Source organism: Papio anubis, chromosome 3, assembly GCF_008728515.1.
Source record: "Papio anubis isolate 15944 chromosome 3, Panubis1.0, whole genome shotgun sequence".
Lineage (NCBI taxonomy): Eukaryota > Metazoa > Chordata > Mammalia > Primates > Cercopithecidae > Papio > Papio anubis.
In genome coordinates this window covers 161,075,753-161,100,171 of record NC_044978.1, presented here as the reverse complement: position 1 = coordinate 161,100,171, position 24,419 = coordinate 161,075,753, and the positions used below count along the sequence as shown (strand labels likewise).

Below are 24,419 nucleotides of genomic sequence, written 5' to 3'. Positions count from 1 at the left end.
CCCAGGGAAGACTTTCGTGTGCACATTGGAGACAACCCCTCCCAGCAGCTCCCGGCACAGAACTGGGGCAAGCTGTTGCGATAAGCACGGGGGTGCACTCTCCCTGGGACAGATCGTATCTCACAGCGGTTTGGAGAACTGTTGTATACACAGGCAGGTGACACAGGCAGAGCAGGATGTCCGCAGCAGGCTTAGGACCGAGTGGTGATAACAGCCCCCTTCCCTTTCCTCAGCCTGACGGTCCCAGCCTTTCCCATTGCGGACCTAGAGCCCAGACTCCCAGGGCAGAGAGCTCCCCACAGACTGATAAAGCTGAACAATCCAGACTTTGTTTCTGACAGCTTTATCCCTGACTTTCCAACTGGTTTTTATGTGTGTCTTCACGTCTCTGACCTCCTCAGCCTCACAGGAACTAGACTAGGAGGTTCAAGTTCTTAAGGAGAAGGCAGGAGCGGGAGAGCCTCGCTAGCCCCCACTTGCGGGAATCTCGTGCGACCGAGTCGGGGCGGGTGAGGGCGCGCACCAGCCAGGCTAGGGCGCACGGGGCGCCAAGGGGCGCGGGGCCGTTCGGGGCCGTTCGGGCCCGTTCGCGCGGCGGGGCCAGTCGGAGCTTTTCTCTCGGCAGCTTGGTTGGCCGGCCGTCTTCTCTGCGCAGCGGGCGAGGTCTCGATGGGCTCATTAAGGCGGCAGGTAGGCAGTGCCCCGGCGGCGGCGGCAGGCGGTCCTGGAATGTGCGAGGGGCGTGATGACAGCGGCCGCAGGCCTCTTTGCGCAACACCTTCGCCATATATACCCGGGGCGCTGCGCTCCACCTGGCCGCCGCCTCCAGCCCAGCACCTGCGGAGGGAGCGCTGGTGAGTACCGCCGCCGGGGCAGGGGCGCTTCCTGGCTCTTTCAAGGACTTTGATTCACTTAATTCTTGTAAATACCCCTCGATGCTGACTTCAAGGAACTTGGCTGGCTTTGGGCCACAGAAGTGAAAAAAACAAAGCTTTTCACAATGTTCAAGCTGTTTTCTTCTTAATGTCACGGTTACTGATTTTATTACAGCTCTTACTGCTACACTCTTACTATTGACAGTGTTATTAATCAACCACACTTGCGGATTCTAAAATGATCACTGTTTTGAGAGTCGTGGTTTGGAAGAGAAAGGCCCAGGGGATAGAAGGCTCCACCCAGGAATCAGGATGGCTAGGCTCTTTGTGGCTGGGTCACCAACTAGCCATGTGACTTAACGCTAGTCCCTGTGAGCCCCTGGGCTGCCGTCTTCCACCCTTTATAAGAAGGGGAATGCGACAGCTCAGGACCATGAAAATTCTAGGTTTGTGGTGGCTGCCTGGTGATGCGACACTGCCCCCCACCCAAGTGTGACTTCCACGTGCTACAGTGCTTGTTTAGTTATTTAGGGTACCTAGGAGACAGCCTTAGTTTGTTTCTATTAGGGCCCGTGGCCATCAGCAAAGGGTCCGTCCTCAGCTGTCTTGGGGAGCAAAACCCACAATTTCTGTTTTCCAAGCCAGAAATGGGTGAGCAGGCTGGGGAGATGACTTACAAAGAGATGTGCACAGAAGTGGTTGGCTTTGGGGACTGCACATCCTCAGGCCAGAAAGTAGGGGGCTGCATGGCGTGGAGGTAGTTCACGTTCTGTGGAGCGATGCCTGCCACGGGTGGCTCGCACTGCGCTGAGGAGAGTTGGAATCTCGTTTTCTTTGAGGAGATCCCTTTCTCAAACATGTTAATTTCATGGAAGCAGCTTATGGATTTCATCACTCCGAGTCCGCTCTTCCTGTTCAGGTGCCCCAGGGGGTTTATGTGTTAGCCCTGATCGCTCTGGGCCTTGTCCTTCTTTCCTTTTTCCTTCTTCCCTTGTGTGCTGGCAGTTCTTTAACTTGTCCTGGGTTGGGTATTCTTGGAAAACTGTGCCTGTAGGAGTGGCCGTTGTTTCAGATTGTTAAAAAAAATAATTGAAAATAAAAAAGACTGCTTCTTTTGTCCCATGCCAGCTGATCATGATCTTCTCTGCTTTTGTAATTTGGGAAATGGGTGATAAGAAGGGCGTGCTTTGTAAAAGGATTGGATACTAAACAAATTGCCCCATCCAAAACTCTCCCAGATTGCTCAACCGTCTCACTGAAGCAAGTGCCCTGTGGTATGAAGATGGGCTTCTGATTGTTGCTGTTAGACACAAAGGGGACACAAAAATAGCCCGAATTCAATGTAATGAGGAAAACAGCCTCTCAGAATCAGAGTTCTTTGGAATAAACTGGGCTTTAATAACCAGTTTCAGGCATCTTCCATCCCTCCATCCTCACCCACACCCCCACTTCCATTCTGGGGACAGCAGGGAGCAATCAGGACATCCAAGGGAATTTATTCATCTCAGTGAATTTTAAAAATGCAAAGGTACAAAAAGAGGGCTATAAAAAGATTGCGGTATGTTTAAGATGTTTATATTTACAAATTTAACTGCTTTAACCCCCCCAATACAATGCAGCATAAATGATATAGTTAGAAGTTATTTACAGGATTTATTTTAAGATGTCAAAAATACAAATTGATAGCGCATGGTGAGGGTGAGGTTTGGTGATATGGCCCAAGTTTAAAGTGATAGAATAAATGTCTTTAAAATTTTATTAGTGTGTGACATCAAAAATGTAAACGGAAGTTATCTAGCCATGTGAGGCCCAGGCCAATTGCTTCTTTGACTCCTCTCATCACTACCACCACTGTGTCCTTGAAGAGACTATTATTAGCAGTAATGTAGGGACAGGGTCTCGCTGTGTTGTCCAAGCTGGTTGCAAACTCACAGGTTCAAGGGACTCTCCCACTTTGGCCTACCAAAGTACTGGGATTACAAGTGTGAGCCACCATCCTTAGCCTATAGGGGTGATTATTGTTCCTTGTGATGGCTGTAAGGGAAGCAGAGGAAAAAGAGCCATCACCCTCTTGGGAATGTTTGAAGCACGGAGTCATTCTTTCAAAGTACAAGAAAGTTTTCCTGGGCATCCTGAGAACATTGGCCTGCATGAGGTTGAACTTATCTCTGCAGTGTTTGGTGCCTATGTGATTTGAAGCAATTACCTTCTCTGCGGCTCAGGTTTTCCCTCTTTAGAACGAGGATACTGTTCATTCTAAAGGAGACTCTAGTTTACATAGATACATGAAATGCTGTGAGTAAATTTGTGCACCAATTTGCAAGTGCCAGGCACAAAGTCCTTAATAAACACTGCTGGCTACCATGTGCCTGGCACTGTCCTATGTGCTGTGGATACGGTGGCCATACTGTACTCCCTGTGCTGGTGAAGGCCACCATCTGGTGGGAGACTGTGTGTCCATGTCCTGGTTCCTCACAGGACCACTGCCCTGGGCTTCCTCTTCTCCCCATTTCTTCAGATGGCCTTGACTGCTGCTCTGAATACAAGGGGCCCCAGAACAGGTCTTGGTTGGAGAAGCCCAAACAATGTGAATGTAGGGGTTGGGTGATTGCCAGGTGCCCTACATTCCCCTGCTTCCCAAGTCTGAGACGAGTCAAGAAAGTTCCTCTCCTGGGTCTTTGAGAAAGAATAAGAGCTCTTTCTGGCAGTGGGTGCCCATGTGGGACAGGAAGTGGAGCCAAGAGGGTGAGGCACACAGGCAACTCAGTTATAGAGGCCAGTGTGGGTAGCAGGGGAGCCCCTCCGTGGGCTTTAGTAAAAAGATTCCAAATGATGACTTCTCCCTTCCTCTGCCGCTTCTGGTAGGTGGCAAGAATGTGCTGGAGTGAGGCCTTGGGAAGGCTGGGAGAAAACAAGGCAGTGGTTGCGCCAGGTCTATGAGGGTAGGAGAAAGGTTTCAGAGGGGCTCAGAGCTCCAGGGTACATTCTCTGCCTGCACCATGTAATACCTGCGCCCGTCCCACCCTCCTCCCCCCACCCCCAACCGCATGCTCCTGCTCAGCCATTGCAACATTCTTGGGTGGGCATCTCCAGCATCTGAATGACCACGTGGGAGTGACCTGTAGACATGCCAGTCTAGCTAGCTATCCAAAAACACTCAGAGCCCTCAATGTGCCTAGACCTAAGGTCCTTGGGTCCCCTGGTGCTTTGAGGGCTGGAGAATTCCTCCTCCCACCTTTGCCCCTCGCTGTGAGATCTATGGAAAAGCTTCTGGCTTTGGAGCCAGCAGTCTTGGGTTCATATCCTGACACCAGCTCCAGGTAGCTGGGGGCAAGCTTCTCTGTTTCTCTGTGCCTCAGTTTCTTTGTCTGTACACTGAGAAGAAAACCTCCTTCCTTATTAGATTTAATGAGGCCACAAACTGCATAGGACACTCCCCTGCCACAGAACAAATGTTAGCATCTTTCTCTCACAGGCTTTGGGTTCATTTATTCAAATATTGACTGAAATTCACTACTGTGCTGAACATTGGAGATGAAGAGCTTATGGTGTAGGGTACACACAGTGCAGCCACAATGCATTTCCACATAATAAACACTCTTGTTTATTGTTCGTGACACAGTGCATTTCCACATTGTGTCATGAAGAATAAACAAGAGTTCTGAGTGTTTATTCTGCCAGTTTATTCTGCTGTAGCCTCACTACACTTATTAACCAATTAGTCCTCATAACAGCTCAGTAAGCGAGATGGTATTGTCCCCATTTTTGAAATGATGAAACTGAAGCTCAGAGTGGCTCAGGGTTGCATGTAGTGAGAGGCAGGCCTCTGCAGAACCAGTCCTCCCCCACTGTGAGTCCCTCTCTCCAGGTATCACTGAGCCATCTTACCTTTGTGGGTTTAGGGATTGAGTTGCATCGTTTAAAAGAATTTGAAAATTTTAAAAAACCACCCACAGCCTCACCACCCACTTTAACCCCAGAGAACATTTCTGGATCTTGTCTGCCTTGTTGAGATGATGCTGTGAACGGGAAAAAGAAGTGCTTTAGATTCACGGTTTATCTAAAGCATTTGCCTATGGTTTTACTGATGCAGTATAACCTTTTTAATAGCATACTCTTACAATGTATGGACATACCATAGTTAGAAGGAGTAATTTCTCTTTATTTTATTTTATTTTTTAACACTGTAAATGATAGAGCAGCAAATATCTTTCTGGTCTACATCCCATTCATTCTGTCATAAATACGCCCAGCAGAGCTTAAGACCTTGAAGATGAAGTAATGAACAAGACAAAGTCTCCTTTTTGGTAGGCTTTGCAGTTTGGTAAGCAGGAAACAGGTTGAAGAGAAAAGGGGTCAGGTGGACTCACGCTCTAGAAAGCCCTCTTGGAAACAGCGATCAGTGCAGATTAGGTATTTCTGAGAGCAAATATTCCTAGCTTCCTGATTCCTAGAGTGAAATGACTGGGTCACAGATGTGTGATGAACGAAAGGCACTTTGGACAGTTTGCTAACTTTTCCAGAGCTTCTAGCAGTGTTCAACTCATAACATCTTTTCCAGCACAGCATAATAAACTTAAATTCTTTTTGCTACTTTGATAGTTGTCACTGTTTTAGTTTGAATATATTGGATTGCTTCTTTTTTTTTTTTTTTTTTTTTTTGAGATGGAGTTTCACACTTCTTGCCCAGGCTGGGTTGCAATGGTGTGATCTCGGCTCACTGCAACCTCTGCCTCCCAGATTCAAGTGATTCTCCGGCCTCTGTCTCCTGAGTAGCTGGGATTACAGGTGCGTGCCACCACGCCTGGCTAATTTTGTATCTTTAGTAGAGACGAGGTTCCACCATGTTGTCCAGGCTGATCTCGAACTCCTGACCTCAGATGATTCACCCGCCTCGGCCTCCCAAAGTGCTGGGATTACAGGCGTGAGCCACTGCACCCAGCTTGGATTGCTTCTTTTTTAATGGGCATTTTAGCCATTTGTTCCTTTTCTGTGAATTGCCTTTTTCCAGTCCATTGGACTGCTGTGTCTAATGGACAAGGACTAATTGTCTAGTGTCAAAGAAAAAGGACTGCAAGGACTGGAATGTGAGGTGTGTCAAGTGCCTTGTAACTGAGAAAGGCTTTGTGAAGAAAATGGATTGTAGGAAGGTCTTTTATGAAGGCTGAAAAGAATGTGGTTCTAACAAAGGATGATTAATCCAGACAACATGACATAGTAATAATTGCTGCTATTTATTGGATGCCTCCTCAATGCCAGTCACTTTCTAGACTTTTAATTTCACCATTAGTCTCATAACCCTGCAAGAACTGTTCCATTTTATAGATGGATAAACTGGCAGTTTATGCTCAGAGGCATAAAGGGACTTGCCTAAATACACACCCACTAATAGGCGGCACTGCTGGATTTTAAAACCAGGTCCATCACACTTTTCACAGAAGCCCTGGCTGGTAGGTAAAACACGCAGATGGTATACAAACACTTGCATATATATATATATATATATATATATATATATATATATATATATATATTTTTTTTTTTTTTTTTGAGACAGAGACTCGCTCTGTATCCCCCATGCTGGAGTACAGTGGCATGATCTCAGTTCACTACAACCTCTGCCTCCCAGGTTCAAGCAATTCTCATGCCTCAGCCTCCTAAGTAGCTGGGATTACAGGCACCCACCCCCTGCTCATTTTTGTCTTTTTAGTAGAGACAGGGTTTTGACATGTTGCCCAGGCTGATCTCAAACTTCTGGTCTCAAACCCACCCACCTTGGCCTCCTAACGTGCTGGAGTTACATGCCTGAGCCACCTTGCCTGGCCCCTGCATATATATTCACATACATACTAAGTTGTATAAATCTGTTAAATTTCACCGGACAAGGTTTTGCATAGATCTGCAGTGCACTTGTCTTGATATAAGAAGTAGATGGAGTGCCATTGAAGGGTTGTGAGGATTTGGTATGCTATGAGACAACAAAGATGAATGGGCTTGCACCCTGCCTTTTTTTTTTTTTTTTTTTTTTTGAGATGGAGTTTCACTCCTGTCACCCAGGCAGGAGTGCAATGGCGCAATCTCGGCTCACCACAACCTCTGCCTCCCAGGCCTTCCAGGTTCAAGCGATTCTCCTGTCTCAGCCTCCCGAGTAGCTGGGACTACAGGCATGTGCCACCACGCTGGCTAATTTTTGTATTTTTAGTTGCCATGTTGGCAAGGTTGGTCTCGAACTCCTGACCTTAGGTGATCGACCTGTCTCAGCCTCCCAAAGTGCTGGGATTACAGGCATGAGCCACGGCACCCGTTGCTCCCTGCTTTTGACTGAAGGAGAGAGTCAAGACAAAAAACAAGTTTAGGAGATTAAAGGTGGTGCGTGCAGCTAACTCAACATTGTAAGAAGTAGTTTGCTTTAGTGACCGGGTGAGTGAGGCGGAACCACAGAGGACTGAAATATGGCACTTAAGATGCCACACTTAGGGGGCATAAGTATGAAATCCTTCCCTTCCTTTTGCTGCCACCTTCCCCCGAACCCCCCACCCAGTAGACGCTTTGCAACCGATGATTCTTCCTCTTATAGCATCTTGGTGCGCCTCCTTTCCATGACTGCTGCTTTAAACTGTTTTCTTATCCACAGACCATGGCTCCCTGGCCTGAATTGGGAGATGCCCAGCCCAACCCCAGTAAGTACCTCGAAGGGGCTACAAGTCAGCAACCCATCACCCCTGATAAAAGCAAAGAGACCAACAAAAGTAAGTGTCGCTCGTTTGTCTGCAGATCGGCCTCTTGTGAGGGGTCTGCAGGAGACCCAGGTCTGTTTCCTCATGACCCCTTTTGCTTGTTTCAGCAGATAACACTGAGGTACCTGTAACCAAGTTTGAACTTCTGCCGACCTACTCCACGGCTACACTGATAGAGGAGCCCACTGAGGTGGACGACCCCTGGAACCTACCCACGCTTCAGGACTCGGGGATCAAGTGGTCAGGTAAGAGTGAAGCCAGCTGAGACATTCAGGAAGGAAACAGGAAACTTCCTGTGGTTCACGGTGTCACCATCCTCGTGTCCCTCCCCCTTTTCATTGTTCTGATGCCCTTGAAGCAAGGGTCCTGGCTAGGGATGTCACCCTCCCATCATCTTTTTTTTTTTTTTTTTAAGACAGAGTCTTGCTCTGTTGCCCAGGCTGGAGTGCAATGGTGCGACATTGGCTCAGTGCAACCTCCACCTCGGGGGTTCAAGCAATTATCCTGCCTCAGCCTCCCGGGTAGCTGAGATTACAGGCTAATTTTTGTATTTTTAATAGAGATGGGATTTCACCAAGTTGGCCAGGCTGGACTTGAACTTCTAACCTTGTGATCCATCCGCCTTGGCCTCCCAAAGTGGTGAGATTACAGGCATGAGCCACGGTGTCTGGCCACCCTCCCATCTTTGAGGTTGAGTCAAAGCATGTTGGAGCAATTGGGGGTCATTCATTCAACAAATGTGCCCGGCACTGTGGTTGTAGCAAAGATGGACATTGTCTGGCTCCTTATAATCCGCTGTGGGAGAACAGTTTCCAGGTACTGGTTTGGAGATGCTGTGGATACAGTGATAAACAGAAAAGGCCCCTCTTCTCAGAGAGATTTCAGAGGGGTCCCCTCACCCAAATATGGGCATTAGGGAAGGTTTCTAGAAAAACAAAATACGCAGCCAGACAGCTGGTGCAAACAATCACTGTTTCATTTCCAAGTGTGTGTAGGGCAGAAGGTCTGTCAGTGAACTAGACAGCAAGGAGGAAAAAGGAGATTGGGGTGTGGGGTGGGGAGGAGAGGTAGGAAGGAAAGAGCTGGGAGGGGTAAGATGAGAACCATTTTAAAAGCCAGTGGAGTAAACAGTAGTTAACGATGAACGATGTAGCATCCCAGGATGTATGATGCCCCAAGCCCTCCATAAATTGAGGCTGATTGCTGCTGTGCAGCTGCATTCTGGAAAATACTCTGCTGTTCGGAACGTGACAGCCATTATCTCCGACCCTGCACTTAGCAGGTGGCGAGTGCTGTTAAATGCCTCACTCAGCGACACTGTGGCTCAGCTGAGCATGGAGCCTGGTTTTTCTGTCACAGACCACATTGAACCCCTCCTCCCAAATGCAAATCCTTTAGAGGCACTTTACCAGGGGTTTCAGCTAAATAGACCACAGTGGTAACTGCTTTGAAAGCTACAGCGATGGCTGCGTCCCATCTGTAAGCCTCGCTAGACATAAGAACTTACGGCTGCCAGGCTGGGAAGGAAGGGGAGGCGGGGGGAGCTCTGAGCTCATTGCCGAACTTCTCAGTGTTTCCGGCACTGAAAGTTTCATGCCTTTCTCTCTCTCCCGCCACCCCACCCGCTGCAGAGAGAGACACCAAAGGGAAGATTCTCTGTGTCTTCCAAGGGATTGGGAGATTGATTTTACTTCTTGGATTTCTCTACTTTTTTGTGTGCTCCCTGGATGTTCTTAGTAGCGCCTTCCAGCTGGTTGGAGGTAAGAATGAAAGACCAAAAGGCCTGGGGGTGAGGGGCGTTATCATGAAATGTGGTTCCGAGAATAAAACTCAGCAAGCCTTCTCCAGCTGCAGCCTCCTTGAGTGTTTTAGGACTGGAACCCACCTCAGATCATTTATGAAGTCTATGCTTTCTGTTACAGAAGAGAAAACCGAGGCCTACACAAAGGGCTATGACTTGGCCCAGGTGGCTTAGGCCAGGAACTGGGGCTAGAGACTATTCCAAGCTATCAGCCAGTTGAGTTTGTCCACAAACCCCAGGCAGGAAGTTGTTTGACATAAAGACTTAGCTGAGGAATTCCTATATCCTCCCCACCAGAGAGAATTCTGGAATGAGAAAGAGCGCCCTTTCAAAGGTGGGCCCTTGCTGGGGGAAGGACAGAGCCCCTTCTCTGGGCTGGAGGAATCTGCATCCATTGTAGTTACCTACACAGCCCTCAGGGCTGCGTGTGCCCATGCAGTGTGAGAACCCGGAAGTGAAGTCACCCTGTGCTTGGTTACCTTGATACCTCAATGGTGACATCAGAAACAAACAGGCAGCACTCTGAGTGTCTACTGGGTGCAGGCATTTTGGGGGGCCCTCTATCAAACATTCTTTCCCAAAGCTCTCCCATTTACGGAGATATCGTGAACCAGGCCTGAGACTCACAGCCTGTAATTAGCAGAGTAAGATTCAGTCTCAAATCTGGGTGTCACAAAGGACCATGGATTTCTGCAACCCTTGGTGCCTCTCTTGGGAACCCATCTGTGTGGCTTGGGAGAGTTGGGGAGGTGGGCATTCATGGGAGAACATGAGGGGCAAAAACTTCTTTTTTTTTTTTTTTTTGAGACAGAGTTTCATTCTTGTTGTCCAGGCTGGAGTGCAATGGCGCGATCTTGGCTCACCGCAACCTCCGCCTCCCGGGTTCAAGCGATTCTTCTGCCTCAGCCTCCTGAGTAGCTGGGATTACAGACATGCACCATCATGTCTGGCTAATTTTTGTGTTTTTAGTAGAGACGGGGTTTCTCCGTGTTGGTCAGGCTGGTCTCCAACTACCGACCTCAGTTGATCTACCCGCCTCGGCCTCCCAAAGTGCTGGGATTACAGGCATGAGCCACTGCACCCGGCCTCCTGAACATTGTTTCTGGGCTCCCTGGTCCATGGGAACATTGGCTATGGGCTTTGCTGTCTGGTTATCTCAGACAATTCATCTGCATCCTCTGGGCTTCCATCTTCTTTATACAATGGACTTGGGAATGCATTGATGATCTCAGGCACACTCTTGAGGATAACTCTCCCACCATTCAATTACAGGCTGGTGCTAGGGCTAAGGGCGGATAGAGAGATCTACTTTTGGAGGATAAATCTGAATTAGGTATACACCCCAGAGACATCCAGGAGGCTCACTGGCACCCACTGGTCCCAGTACAGAGTTGAGGCTGGATTCCTGAGCATGGAAGGGCTTGCTGACCGAGGAGTGTTTGAAGAGTGGGAGGATGCAGGGCGAAGGAACAAGACTAACCGGGGGCTCACAGTGGGTCGGGAACCAGGGCAGAGAGACAGAGACAGGAGGCACGTGTGGGCAGCCAGTGGGTTTCCTGCCTTATCAGCAGCACTGGGAAGAGACATGGGGAAGCAAGATTCCCTGGGTGACTGCCGGGATGGAGACTGGAGGCTGGACTCTCCAACCCACAGCCAGCTGGCCTTGGATGGAGGCTTCTGTTTACTCATTGCCTACCTAATCCCCCTCGATCACGTTATGATTGTTTTTTGTTTTTTTTCCCCAGGAAAAATGGCAGGACAGTTCTTCAGCAATAGCTCTATTATGTCCAACCCTTTGTTGGGGCTGGTGATCGGGGTGCTGGTGACCGTCTTCGTGCAGAGCTCCAGCACCTCAACGTCCATCGTTGTCAGCATGGTGGCCTCTTCATGTGAGTCAGGGCACCCATGAGCCCACCTGCATTGCAGACACTCTTTTGTCTATCTGGGGGAGGGAAGGGGTGGGCAGGAATTCACGCTGAATATGTCCAGGCCTTGTTACCATTGTCTTCCTATCTTGTCCTGGCTACAGTGTGTTCCCCTCTTGATCCAAGGCAACTTCCTGTTTCCATTTCGATGGCAGGATCTGGAAATAGACCCTGCTGCTGGAGTTCTCAGCTCTGAATTCTCTAGGACTGTGCTTTCCAGACCTACAGCCACTAGCCACATGTGGCAACTTAATTTTATTGAACCTTAATTGATTTAAAATTAAAATATAACATTCAGTTCCTCAGTTGTACTAGTTACGTTTCAAGTGTTCAAGAGCCACCTGTGGCTGGCAGCTACCCTACTGAGAAGTAGAGACACAGAACATTTCCATCACTGCAGAAAGTTAGTTCTCTGGGACAGGGCCACTCTCAGCGCTAAGAAGAAAGACAACTAATCTCATCACAAATTGCTCTGGGACAATTGAGCTTGGGGAGATGGCACACTAAACTTGTACCTGCCTGATAATTGCTGCAGCTAGGCTGGACAGACTCTCTGAGGGGGACCAGTTTGAACTGATTATTATTATTCTTTTCTCTATTTTCTTTTTAAATAGAGACTTGGGTCTCACTGTGTTGCCCAGGCTGGTCTCAAACTCCTGGGCTCAAGTTATCCTCCCACTTCAGCCTCCCAAAGTGCTGAGATAACAGGCCTGAGCCACTGCCCCTGGCCAGAACTATTTTTCTTTCCAAGCCAGCATTGTAGCCAAAATTAACTAGAATGTTTCCGGTCCAGTTAGAAAAAGGTATTACACTTTCAAAATATTTCACTTGTTTATGTCAAAAAAAGTGCAGCAATATGCTGAGTTTGTTTGAAAAAGTTACACTGCCTGGAATGAAGTGTCTGATATCTAGCACAGAAATGATGCTTCCTGGCTGGGCCCAGTGGCTCATGGCTGTAATCCCAGCACTCTGGGAGGCTGAGACCAGCCTGACCAACATGGTGAAACCCTGTCTGTACTAAAAATACAAGAATTAGCTGGATGTGGTGGCACGTGCTTCCAATCTCAGCTACTCGGGAGGCTGAGGCAAGAGAATCGCTTGAACCTGGGAGGTAGAGGTTGCAGTGAGCTGAGATCGCACCATTGCACTCCAACCTGGGTGACAGAGCGAGATTCGTCTCAAAAAAAGAAAAAAAAGAAGGAAAGAAATGATGCTTCCTTAAAAGCGAGCCTTTGTGCCATGCACAACTGACTCACCTGTACGTGCAAGCCCTGGCACTCCACCTAAGTCCTTAATCAGTGGGTGCCTCCTGGTCTCCTTCAGGCTAGCCTTGGATCTGCAATAGGGAGGAGGGAGGAATCTAGAAAGGCACTTTCATCAGATTCATAGTGAGGTGCATAGTGAGGTGCAAAAAAAAAAAAAAAAAAAAAAAAAAGTTTAAGAATTCACTTCCATAGGGGATAAAAACTACTTCTTCAGAGGATATCAGCATGGGTCACTTTAGCCTGCCTCCAAGCTGCCTTTCTAAGCTTGCTAATGGCACTTTTCCATCCTCCAGTGCTCACTGTTCGGGCTGCCATCCCCATTATCATGGGGGCCAACATTGGAACGTCAATCACCAACACTATTGTTGCACTCATGCAGGTGGGAGACCGAAGTGAGTTCAGAAGGTAAGAGGCTCAAAACCAGCCTTTGCGATATCAGCTCTATTGTTCTCGGCCATGTTGTTGTAACTACTTTTAACCAGTCAAAGATGACATGCTTATCAGGTTCATTCCTGGAGTTCCTAGAAGTAATCACAGGGAGGTATGGCTAGGGTTGGATCACATACTCACCAGCTGATTAGACTCAGCTCCGTGATCGGCAGAGCAGGGATAATACTATCTCTCACCACTGATTAAATATACAATCCAGCAGGTAGAGCACACAGCACATTGAGTTCACTAAATAAATGCAAACTCTAGCTAGAAACTTAGCCGCTGGGTGGCGGAATTGAAACAAGGCCAGTTAGAAGAGTAGAATTTATTAGGACTGGGGATGGTGGCTCATGCCTGTAATCCCAGCACTCTGGGAGGCCAAGGCAGGCGGATCGCCTGAGGTCAGGAGCCTGACAAACATGGTGAAACCCCATCTCTACTAAAAACACAAAAATTATCCAGCCATGGTGGCAAGTGTCTGTAGTCCCAGCTACTATGGAGGCTGAGGCAGGAGAATCTCTTGTACCCAGGAGGTGGAGGTTGCAGTGAGTCGAGATCACGCCACTGCACTCCAGCCTGGGTGACAGAGCGAGACTCCATCTCAAAAAAAAAAAGAAAAAAAATTAATAAATAAATATTGTTTTGTTTGGTCATAATTATAACTTATTAAAACTTCCACTTTCAGTCAGCTCAACCCATTCTACCTTTTCTTTGTTCTTCGCTTACAAGTTAATAAAAAACAAAGTGCAGTTTCTGGCTTGCATAAAATCTGAAAATAGAGCAAGTAGACAGTTGGAAACTCTTTTCTTTCAAAAAGGTTAATATGAAAATTAAGTGTTTCTCAGCCTCTTCTAGCTACGTTTTTTGTTTTTTGGTTTTTTTCTTCAGTTTTTTTTTTTAAGGGGAAGCTGTTTCATTGAAGACAACATCCAGAACAGAGCTTTTTAAATCTGGAGATAAGATGGAATCGAGCAGGAATCTTTGAACCTCCTCAGATGGATGCAAAATAGCCTTGTTTCCCATGGAAACTATTCATGTTTCATCACTTTCAAGACCTTTAAAAAAAAAAAAAAGTTTAAGAATTCAGTTGCGTGGAAGTCTTTTTAAGTTAAATTTTTAAAAAATTGCTTTGGGGATTTATGACTTCTCTGTGTTTGGAACAATTGAAAACTCCTCATAGAGGGCTTTGGTTGCCTTCATACTGGTCCCCACCTTTCCAAAAGAAGGTAGGCTTCTATATACATGATACAAAAGTGCCCTTGATGCAATTCTTCGAAACAGTGATTGCTGAGCTAATTATTCCAGCCGTAACATGCTTGCTGGCCCGCAGCTTCCTCATCTGGCCAACGGGAATATAGATACCAGCCACTTTGGGGATTGCTATGAGAGAACAAAAATGAGATTGCATACATGTGCACACTTCCATAGGTGACACCTAGCAGAGGGTGGCAGATGACACAGGTAATGGCCCACCTCACATGGTGCCCACTTGCTTAGTGACTAATCTGGCTGTCGGGGTTTCCCTCCCATAGAGCTTTTGCAGGAGCCACTGTCCATGACTTCTTCAACTGGCTCTCCGTGTTGGTGCTGTTGCCTGTGGAGGTGGCCACCCATTACCTTGAGATTGTAACCCAGCTTATAGTGGAGAGCTTCCACTTCAAGAATGGAGAAGATGCACCAGATCTTCTCAAAGTCATCACTAAGCCCTTCACAAAGCTCATTGTCCAGGTAACTTGGCTCCTTCAGAGAGAGAAAGAGACAGATTTCCTATCCACCACATCCCCTACCTGAGCTGACAGATATAGAGTGTCTACAACACTATTCTGGTCCTGGCACAGTGGCTCACCCTTGTTTTCCCAGCCCTTTGGGAGGCCGAGGCGGGTAGATTGCTTGAGGTCAGGAATCCAAGACCAGCCTGGCCAACATGGCATAACCCCGTCTCTACTAAAATACAAAACATTAGCTGGGCATGGTGGCGTGCACCTGTAGTCCCAGCTAGGTGGGGGGCTGAGGCAGGAGGATCGCCTGAACCCCGGGAGGTTGAAGCTGCAGTGAGCTGAGAATTGTGCCATTGCACTCCAGCCTGGGTGACAAAGTGAGATTGTTTTTAAAAAATAAATGGATGAATAAACACTACTCTGTAGCTGCCTCTGGAAAAGGCCAAGGGAGGCAGAACTTTAGGGCCACCTGATAGAGTGACCTTGACGGTTACTTTGACTTCCATGATATGCCACCTTTATTGGGGTGGAAGTGCTTCTTAAGACTGGACACTTGAGACCACTTTGTTCCCACTGCTGTCCTCAACACCAGTGGACTTAATAAAGTATGATCTACCCTTTCCTGCCTAGAGTCATCTCAGCCCCTTCTCCCTGGGTCCTTGCTAGGACCTTGTGATTTCACTCTTACTGGTTTTCTTGGCCATTCAGTCATCCAGAAACTATCTACTGCCTACTCCCTAGATATCAGTGCCTCTGCAGATAGAGCGAGCCCCACTTTGCCTCTCTGGGAGCTCACAGTCACATTTATCTCCTTAGAGCCCCTCTCACTGCAACCCCCTGGGTTTGTGTCCTAAATCAGTTCTGAGGATGTACTGATGGTCTCCTGTCTACTGTTTCCACAGCTGGATAAAAAAGTTATCAGCCAAATTGCAATGAACGATGAAACCGCGAAAAACAAGAGTCTTGTCAAGATTTGGTGCAAAACTTTTACCAACATGGTACGTTTCCAAGATAGTCCCGGGTGGGTGAACCTTTGCATCTCAACATTAAGCCAAATCTTGCCTTCAAGGAATTTAAATAGAAAGTCAGGGGAAAGAAATATTGGGAGCCCCTGAAAAGTCAAAAGTGACCAGTGAATGCCTTTAGAAAACAAGTCCCTGAATGAATGCCGAATGCAGGTAAACAGTAGGACAGACAGACTCCCTTTTGCCCCATCCCAGGGATACATTATTCCTGGTTTGTTATTTCCATGCTTCTTGGACAAGACTTAGCTCTGCCTGCCATTCTGTTCTCATTTTTGGAGGGACTTGTGGAAATAGTCCAGCACGCCCTATGGGTGTTGGCAGCAAGTATTCTCTCTCTTACTTTCCAGACTCTTCTAGAGTATTCCCCCTGCTTGGGCTCAGAGCATTCATGCCCTCTGTCAGGAACCTACCCAGCCTGCTTTGCACCTGGGTTGTGGCTTGCCCTTGCTTCTGGGGTGTACGTGTATGTTTTTGTGGGGTGCTAAAGACTGGAGACTAAAATAAACTAGATGTTTTTAAATGGTGAAGGCTGATTTCAGTTGTCCTCAGTTATTCTAAGAGATTTCTAATAAAGGTGACAAATAAGTCTTCGAGAGAAAAGAACTGTTCTGTTGGGACCACACTACATGCACCGTGTGTGGTGTCTGTGCCCGTTCATTCCCACCCCTGCCATTGCCTCCCATTCCCCACTAAAAGCCAACGTTGTGGGCATTTGTCATGTTTGTCATCCAGACCCAGATGAACGTCACTGTTCCCTCAACGGCTAACTGCACCTCCCCTTCCCTCTGTTGGACGGATGGCATCCAAACCTGGACCATAAAGAATGTGACCTACAAGGAGAACATCGCCAAATGTGAGTGGAACTCAGTGGATTGGCCGCTATGACAGGTGTTGTCTGGGGGTGACGTATTTATCTGTGTGAAGTCCCAGTAAGTGAAGAAAAGGACAGTAGGAGTCACTAAGCACCTGCCCTACATCAAGCAGGAGCCACACACTTTCACAGCAGAGGAAACTATGGCTTAGGAACTGAGGTGACAGGCCCAATGTCCCACAGCAAGGGGAAAACTGGAACTTGGAGTCCATTTCCTTTGCCAGCTCCACACCACCTCAGAAAAGCCCAACAGATTTTGTAGGGTTTCCTGTATGTGCTTTGTTCAGACTCCTTTAGTCAATAACTCTAGGGGCCAGGCATGGTGTCTCATGACTATAATCCCAGCACTTTGGGGAAGCCAAGGTGGGCCGATCACTTGAGGCCAGGGGTTCGAGACCAGCCTGGCCAACATGGTGAAACCCTGTTTCTACTACAAATAATACAAAAAAATTAGGCAGGCATGGTGGCACAAGTCTGTAATTCCAGCTACTTTGGAGACTGAGGCATGAGAATCGTTTGAACCCCAGGAGGCAGAGGTTGCAGTGAGCCAAGATCACACCACTGCCCTCCAGCCTGGGCAACAGGGAGGTAGCTTGTCTCAAAATAGAATAACTTTAGGGAGATGACAACCAGATTTGAAGGAAGATGTGGGACCCACATAGAACAGATGTATTCACTCAATCAGTCCCCACTGTACAGCGGGCCCCATTTCAGGGCACTGGGGCTATAGCACTTGAACAGACAGTGAGCTTGCATGATGCTCTGATTATTAAGAAGCTGTAATGTTTTTTCCAACCCAGCTACCCTTCGTTATTCTAATTACTCCTTGCATATACTTTTGTATATCTCTGCTTCTCTCTTCCCACCCTCCCACTACATTAATTTTGAGCAGTATACTTTAATACTCTAGGTATGATTACCCCAAAGAACCAAGTTAACATACCACCTCCCACATTCTAGGCACTATATAATGGTTATATATTAATTCACATAACCATGTTTTGCTGGAATTATCTAGGGCATGCAGAAGGGGCTTTATAATTAGCAATGCCCCTTACTTTGACTTACCCATCGAACCCCTCAAAGCATACTTATCATTAGTAAAAAAAATTAGACCATCCACAGCATAGTCTTTAGAGACAGAACTGGGCTGGGTCTGCCCCTGAGTAGTTGTGTGATTTTTAAAGTCATCACTTGATCTTCCAGCCTCATGCAATCCCACTGATTATGACATAATCTCAGTGGTGCCCTTTGCTGCAAAGGAGGCTGAGAAGGGCTGTCTTGATTTGGGGCTGCCATATGTCAAACTAACAACCAGGAATCTGTTCGTAGGAAAGATAGGATCTGGGGGAATAAATAACAATCTATAGCCATGGTGGCTCCATGCCCTCCTGACAAGGTTCTTCGTGGTCTTTTTAGGCCAGCATATCTTCGTGAATTTCCACCTCCCGGATCTTGCTGTGGGTATCATCTTGCTCATAATCTCCCTGCTGGTCCTCTGTGGTTGCCTGATCATGATTGTCAAGATCCTGGGCTCTGTGCTCAAGGGGCAGGTCGCCACTGTCATCAAGAAGACCATCAACACTGGTAGGTACACTGCCCTCACTTGTGAGCCTTGAGGGATGGTGTCATCATGGCCACTGCATGGGGTGTGAGGGTGCTTTAGATTCCCATCCAGCAATGGCCTCTTCATGGAGTTTCTCTCTCAGATTGAATCAGCAGCAGAAGTGAGGATATCATTCACGTGGAAATGTTCTTGGTGTCCTGGGTGGGGTCTAGGGAGCAGGCCCAAGCTTCCATTGCATGTTGGCAAGGTCCTGAGAAGAAGTTCCTATCTTCTTATAGGAAGTATCCTATCTATACTGTGAATCAGGCCTTCCTTCCTAGTGGGTTTCCTGTATGATCAGGGCTTTATTGGCTCTGTCAAGACCCCATAGAAAAAGGACCCCAGGTGTCCACCCTCACCCCCACCTCCCTTCACTCTTGTGAAGGAAATGTGATGTGTAAATACATCAGCATCTAGAGGTGGCCAATGAGACTGCTGGCCAAGAGGATTTCCTGCCAAGTAGGGTGTCCTGGCCAATGAGAGCTCACTAAGCCAATGACATCATCACTCCATGACAACTCAGTTAAATATAGCCAAGAAAATTCGTCCCCCACCCCAGGTTGTCTTGGGGGAACAGAGCAACTCTGAATGCTTGTGGGAAAGGCAGGGCCTGATCTGGTGCTGGTTGGGTGGAAGACTCAGTAGGCATGTTTTCCTGATACTCCTTAAGGCAGACATGGAGGTTGAAGGTCGAATGTGGGTGCTAATGGGAGGCCAGGGCAGGGGAGGAAGCATACTCTCAGCCTTTCTGGAAGGAGAGTGGTTAGTTGGGTGGGTTCACTCTTTCTAACCTGACCTCCAGGGAGTCTGTGTTTTTGTTTCCATAACACTTACCTGCATCCTTGGTTTTTCCATCTGAATATGTGGAGCAAAAGACAATGGGGAATGAAACTGGATTCTAAAACTCTACTCTGTAATCTGAGACCATATATGGGATGAGGCGGTGCTTGTACAACCTCACCCGTAAGCCCAGCCCCTGCCCCAGGCCACCAGCCCATTCCTTCTCCAGAGAGGCCCTGATATATCTTCCTTCTGTCTTCCAGATTTCCCCTTTCCCTTTGCGTGGTTGACTGGCTACCTGGCCATCCTCGTCGGGGCAGGCATGACCTTCATCGTGCAGAGCAGCTCTGTGTTCACGTCGGCCTTGACTCCCCTGATTGGTGAGTTATTCCTGAGCTTCTCCCTCTGGCCACCACTGCCATTTCCTGTCATCCCATGGGGCTGATGTGTTTGTGTTTGTATCCCCCCCAAGGAATCGGAGTGATAACCATTGAGAGGGCTTATCCACTCACGCTGGGCTCCAACATCGGCACCACCACCACCGCCATCCTGGCCGCCTTAGCCAGCCCTGGCAATACATTGAGGAGTTCACTCCAGGTGAGGACTCGGGGCCCGGGGGCAGGGGCCCTGGGGGTGGGACCACACATGATCTTGCAAACTGGTCTCTAACAAGAGCCAGGCTTTTCTCTGTGCTGTCCAAAAGATGGAACTGATATGTGGAGGGGAAGCCACAGGTAAAGTTTTCAGGACCTTGATATAAGAACAATCAAAACTATCAGTTCTGAGACAGGCAGTAAGACTCCCATAACTGGTGGTGGTTTCAGCAGAAGTGGGGTGGCCCCTTGATATAGATGTAGAAAGGGTACTTAAGAAGCACAGCCACCACCTCCCATCTCCTCACTGCCTCCTGTGGGGAACTTTACAATTAGGAGAACTCCTTGGCGTGGACCATCTAGGTTACTTTGTGCAAGACCTTTGGGATTTGAATTTATTTTATTTTATTTTATTTTATTATTTTTTTGAGACAGTCTCGCACTGTTGCCCAGGTTGGAGTGCAGTGGCACGATCTCCACTCACTGCAACTTCCGCCTCCCGGATTCAAGTGATTCTCCTGCCTCAGCCTCCTGAGTAGCTGCGATTACAGGCACCTGCCACCACGCCTGACTGATTTTTTGTATTTTTAGTAGAGACGGGGCTCCACTACGTTGGCCAGGCTGGTCTTGAACTCTGGACCTCATGATGCACTTGCCTTGGCCTCCCAAAGTGCTGGGATAACAGGCGTGAGCCACTGCACCCAGCCTGAGATTTGAATTCTTAGCTCACCATTTACATCCCAAATGACCTTTGGCAAGTGATCTAACCTGAGTGTCAATTCCTTCATGTGAAAGATGGAGGATATAACCCCTATCTCATTAGGATTATTATACAGATCTGATGAGGCAAAGCAATCTATGCAACAGAAATAGAAATTCAAGCATATAATATAAATTAACCACATATGTCATCCTAAAAGATTTTAGCAGATACATTTTTAAAAGTAGAAACAGGCAGATTCATTCTTCAATAATGTGCTTGATTTAAACCATTATCACTTTAACATGTAATCAGTCTGTCAAAAATTGAGATATTTGACATTGTTCTTTTCTGGGACTAAGTCTTTGAAATCTAGTGTGTATTTCGTACTTAAAGCAAATCTCCGTGTGGACATGCGGCTAGTGTATTGGACAGTGCTGATTCATAGCCTGGGCATGGTACTTTGCACCTTGGCAGCCTTGGAAAAGTGACTAAGCGCCTGGCCTCTGGAGCCAGGATCCCAGGATGTGAATTTCCACCTCTTCCATCTCCCACCTGTGGGAGTTGAGGAGCCTCCATTATCTCATGTCAAGAAATAATGGTTGCCACTCTGTAGAGTGTTTTTTGAGGATTGAGCTAATGCACAGTTGAGTGCTCCTGGCCCTCCCAGACATGTAGTAGGTCCTCATGGAAACCAGGTGCTCTCTGGGCTGAACCGTAAAGACAAGGAAGGCCTGGAAGGCCCGAGACTATGCTACCTGTGATGCCTGCTAGCTTACCTCCCCCGTCCCCTCCTCCCTACTGCCACCCCATTAGGCAACAGGCCCCTCACCTGTCCAACCTCTTGTGTTGCAGATCGCCCTGTGCCACTTTTTCTTCAACATCTCCGGCATCTTACTGTGGTACCCGATCCCGTTCACTCGTCTGCCCATCCGCATGGCCAAGGGGCTGGGCAACATCTCTGCCAAGTATCGCTGGTTCGCCGTCTTCTACCTGATCATCTTCTTCTTCCTGATCCCGCTGACGGTGTTTGGCCTCTCGTTGGCCGGCTGGCCGGTGCTGGTGGGCGTCGGGGTTCCCGTCGTCTTCATCATCATCCTGGTACTGTGCCTCCGACTCCTGCAGTCCCGCTGTCCACGCGTCCTGCCCAAGAAACTCCAGAACTGGAACTTCCTGCCACTGTGCATGCACTCGCTAAAGCCCTGGGACGCCGTCATCTCCAAGTTCACCGGCTGTTTCCAGATGCCCTGCTGCTGCTGCTGCCGCGTGTGCTGCCGCGTGTGCTGCCTGCTGTGTGGCTGCCCCAACTGCTGCCGCTGCAGCAAGTGCTGCAAGGACTTGGAGGAGGGGCAGGAGGCGCAGGGTGTCCCTGTCAAGGCCCCTGAGACCTTTGATAACATAACCATTAGCAGAGAGGCTCAGGGTGAGGTCCGTGCCCCAGACTCAAAGACCGAATGCACAGCCTTGTAGGGGGAGGCCCGGATTGTCAGAGGTGGGGGGATGGGCCTTAAGTTTTGCATGCTCTCCTCTCTCCCACTTCTGCACCCTGCACCCTTTCACCACCTCGAGGAGATTTGTTCCCCATTAGCGAATGAAACTGGTGCAGTCCTACCTAACTCGATTCCCTTTGGCTTGGTGGATAGGTCTGCAGGGCACTTTTGTTCCCGCCCCTGGTCACTCAGTAGTCTTTTACTCCAGGAAGGCACAGGACAGTACCTAAAGAGAATTAGAGAATGCACCTGGCTGGACGGGGGTCTAATCCTGCACCTAGCTGGGTTGGTCAGTAGAACCTGTTTTCAGACTCAAAAACCATCTTCAGAAAGAAAAGGCCCAGGGAAGGAATGTATGAGAGGCTCTCTAAGATAAGGAAGTATATTCTCCATGACTATCAAGCTCAGGCCTCTCCCTTTTTTTTAAACCAAAGTCTGGCAACCAAGAGCAGCAGCTCCATGGCCTCCTTGCCCCAGATCAGCCCGGGTCAGGGGACATAGTGTCATTGTTTGGAAACTGCAGACCACAGGTGTGGGTCTATCCCACTTCCTACTACTCCCCACATTCCCCGTCAGGGTTTCCTCACGTGGGCAGGTGTGCTAGTCCAAGCACTTCACTTGCAGTGTCCTTGTCCTCATGCTTCGGGAATGGGAGCCACACCTGAACTACAGAGAGTTCAGGCTGGATACACGTGCTCACCTGCTGCTCTTGTCTTCCTAAGAGACAGAGAGAGTGGGGCAGATGGAGGAGAAGAAAGTGGGGAATGGGTAGCATAGCATTCAGGGGATATGGTTTATCTGCCAAAAAGGCCTCAGGTTCTTAATTTAGCAAACTAAGAAGCCAAATTAAAAAGCATTGTGGCTAAAGCCTAATGCTCCTCTCTTGGTTAGATAACAAAAACCGTCCCTGTTGGATCTTTTGAAATAAAACGTGCAAGTTCTCCAGGCTCATAGCCTGCATGCTGCCACCTTGAAACCCAGGGAGTATCTGCGCCTGGAATAGCTCTCCCCCTGCTCTGCTTCCTCACTTTCTGTGCAAGATGACTTGCGGGGTTTACTTCCTTCTTTCCATGCACCCACCCACTGGAATCTTTTTCCAAACATTTTTCCATTTTCCCGTAGATGGGCTTTGATTAGTTGTCCTCTTTCCATGCCTGCAAAACTCCAGATTTTTGGGGAAAGCTGTACCCAACTGGACTGCCCAGTGAACTGGGATCACTGAGTACAGTCTAGCACAGGTATGTCCCCGGGTCAAAGGGGTGTGCTCCTTCTCATCCTAGATGCCTTCTCTGTGCCTTCCACAGCCTCTTGCCTTATTACACGACTGCCCCCACCCCACCCTCAGCCATTCCAATTCTTCCCGGCCAGTGAGCTCCAGCCTTATCTAGGAAAGGAGGAGTGGGTGTAGCTGTGTGGCAAGACTGGGGCCTCCCCCATCCCAGCTTCTCCACCACCCCAGCAGGTCAGGATATCAGACAGTCCTCCCCTGACCCTCCCCCTTGTAGATACCAATTCCCAAACAGAGCTGAATACTCGATATTTATAGTCACACCCCTGTACAGCATTTTTCATAAGTTATATGGTAAACGGTCTGGATGATTTGTGCTTCTAGCGCTCTCATTTGGAAATGAGGCAGGGTTCTTCTATGAAATGTAAAGAAAGAAACCACTTTGTATATTTTGTAATACCACCTCTGTGGCCATGCCCGCCCCACCCACTCTGTATATACGTAAGTTAAACCCGGGCAGGGGCTGTGGCCATCTTTGTACTCCGGTGATTTTTAAAAATTGAATCTTTGTACTTGCATTGATTGTATAATAATTTTGAGACTGGGTCTTACTGTATTGCTCAGGCTGGTCTCAAACTCCTGAGCTCAAGCAATCCGCCCTCCTCAGCCTTCCAAGGTGCTGAGATGACAGGCGTGAGCCACCACACCAGGCCTGATTGTAATTTTTTTTTTTTTAACTGATTGTGGGAAGGGATAAATAAAATAATCAAACCCAAAAGGAGTACGTTGTTTTTAATTACAGGGAAATAGGGACCTCCTTGGATCTATTTTATAAAGAAGTGAGGTCTCTTCCCTTACCGAATGTCACTACCCACCACTTACTATCTGACCCTCCAGCTGCATAATTTGTGGAGCCTCTTGTTCAAAAACCTGGGGAAAAGTGTAGTTTTATATTGTGCAATGCCAATTTCAAACACAAAGATAAGGCCTGTTAACTCGTCTGTGGAATCACTGACATGACGTAGCTCTTACTTGTAGCTCACACATGTATTTTATTCCTAAAAGAACAGTGAGGGCATTGCACAAAACTAACTCAATTGTTTTCATTTCACTAATTTTTTTTTTTTTTTTTTTTTGAGACAGTGTCTCACTCTGTCGCCCAGGCTAGAGTGCAGTGGTGTGATTTCTGCTCACTGCAACCTCTGCCGCCAGGATTCAAGTAATTCTCCTGCCTCAGCCTCCCAAGTAGCTGGGATTACAGGTGTGTGCCACCACGCCCAGCTAATTTTTGTATTTTTAGTAGAGACGGGGTTTCACCATGTTGGCCAGGCTGGTCTGGAACTCCTGACCTCAGGTGATCCACCCGCCTCGGC

At 48.0% G+C, this 24,419-nt stretch overlaps 1 protein-coding gene across 4 annotated transcripts; it reads left to right on the top strand.

The window, feature by feature from the left end:
* The first annotated feature begins 574 nt into the window (after positions 1–574).
* SLC34A2 (solute carrier family 34 member 2) lies at positions 575–23,824 on the top strand. 4 transcript variants are annotated; one of them, XM_009206623.3, is made up of 13 exons: positions 575–854; positions 7,510–7,624; positions 7,723–7,857; positions 9,244–9,372; positions 11,159–11,302; positions 12,897–13,008; positions 14,568–14,763; positions 15,656–15,751; positions 16,511–16,631; positions 18,069–18,236; positions 19,299–19,415; positions 19,508–19,632; positions 21,184–23,824. In XM_009206623.3, the coding sequence occupies exons 2-13, from the start codon at positions 7,513–7,515 to the stop codon at positions 21,796–21,798; spliced, it is 2,070 nt and encodes a 689-aa protein (XP_009204887.1). In that variant the 5' UTR covers positions 575–854; positions 7,510–7,512; the 3' UTR covers positions 21,799–23,824. The 4 variants fall into 4 exon arrangements, with proteins under 4 accessions (XP_009204887.1, XP_003898602.1, XP_017814110.1 ...); XM_003898553.3 differs by having other exon boundaries at positions 784–854; positions 7,720–7,857; XM_017958621.2 differs by having other exon boundaries at positions 808–854; positions 7,510–7,555.
* Positions 23,825–24,419: the final 595 nt, after the last annotated feature.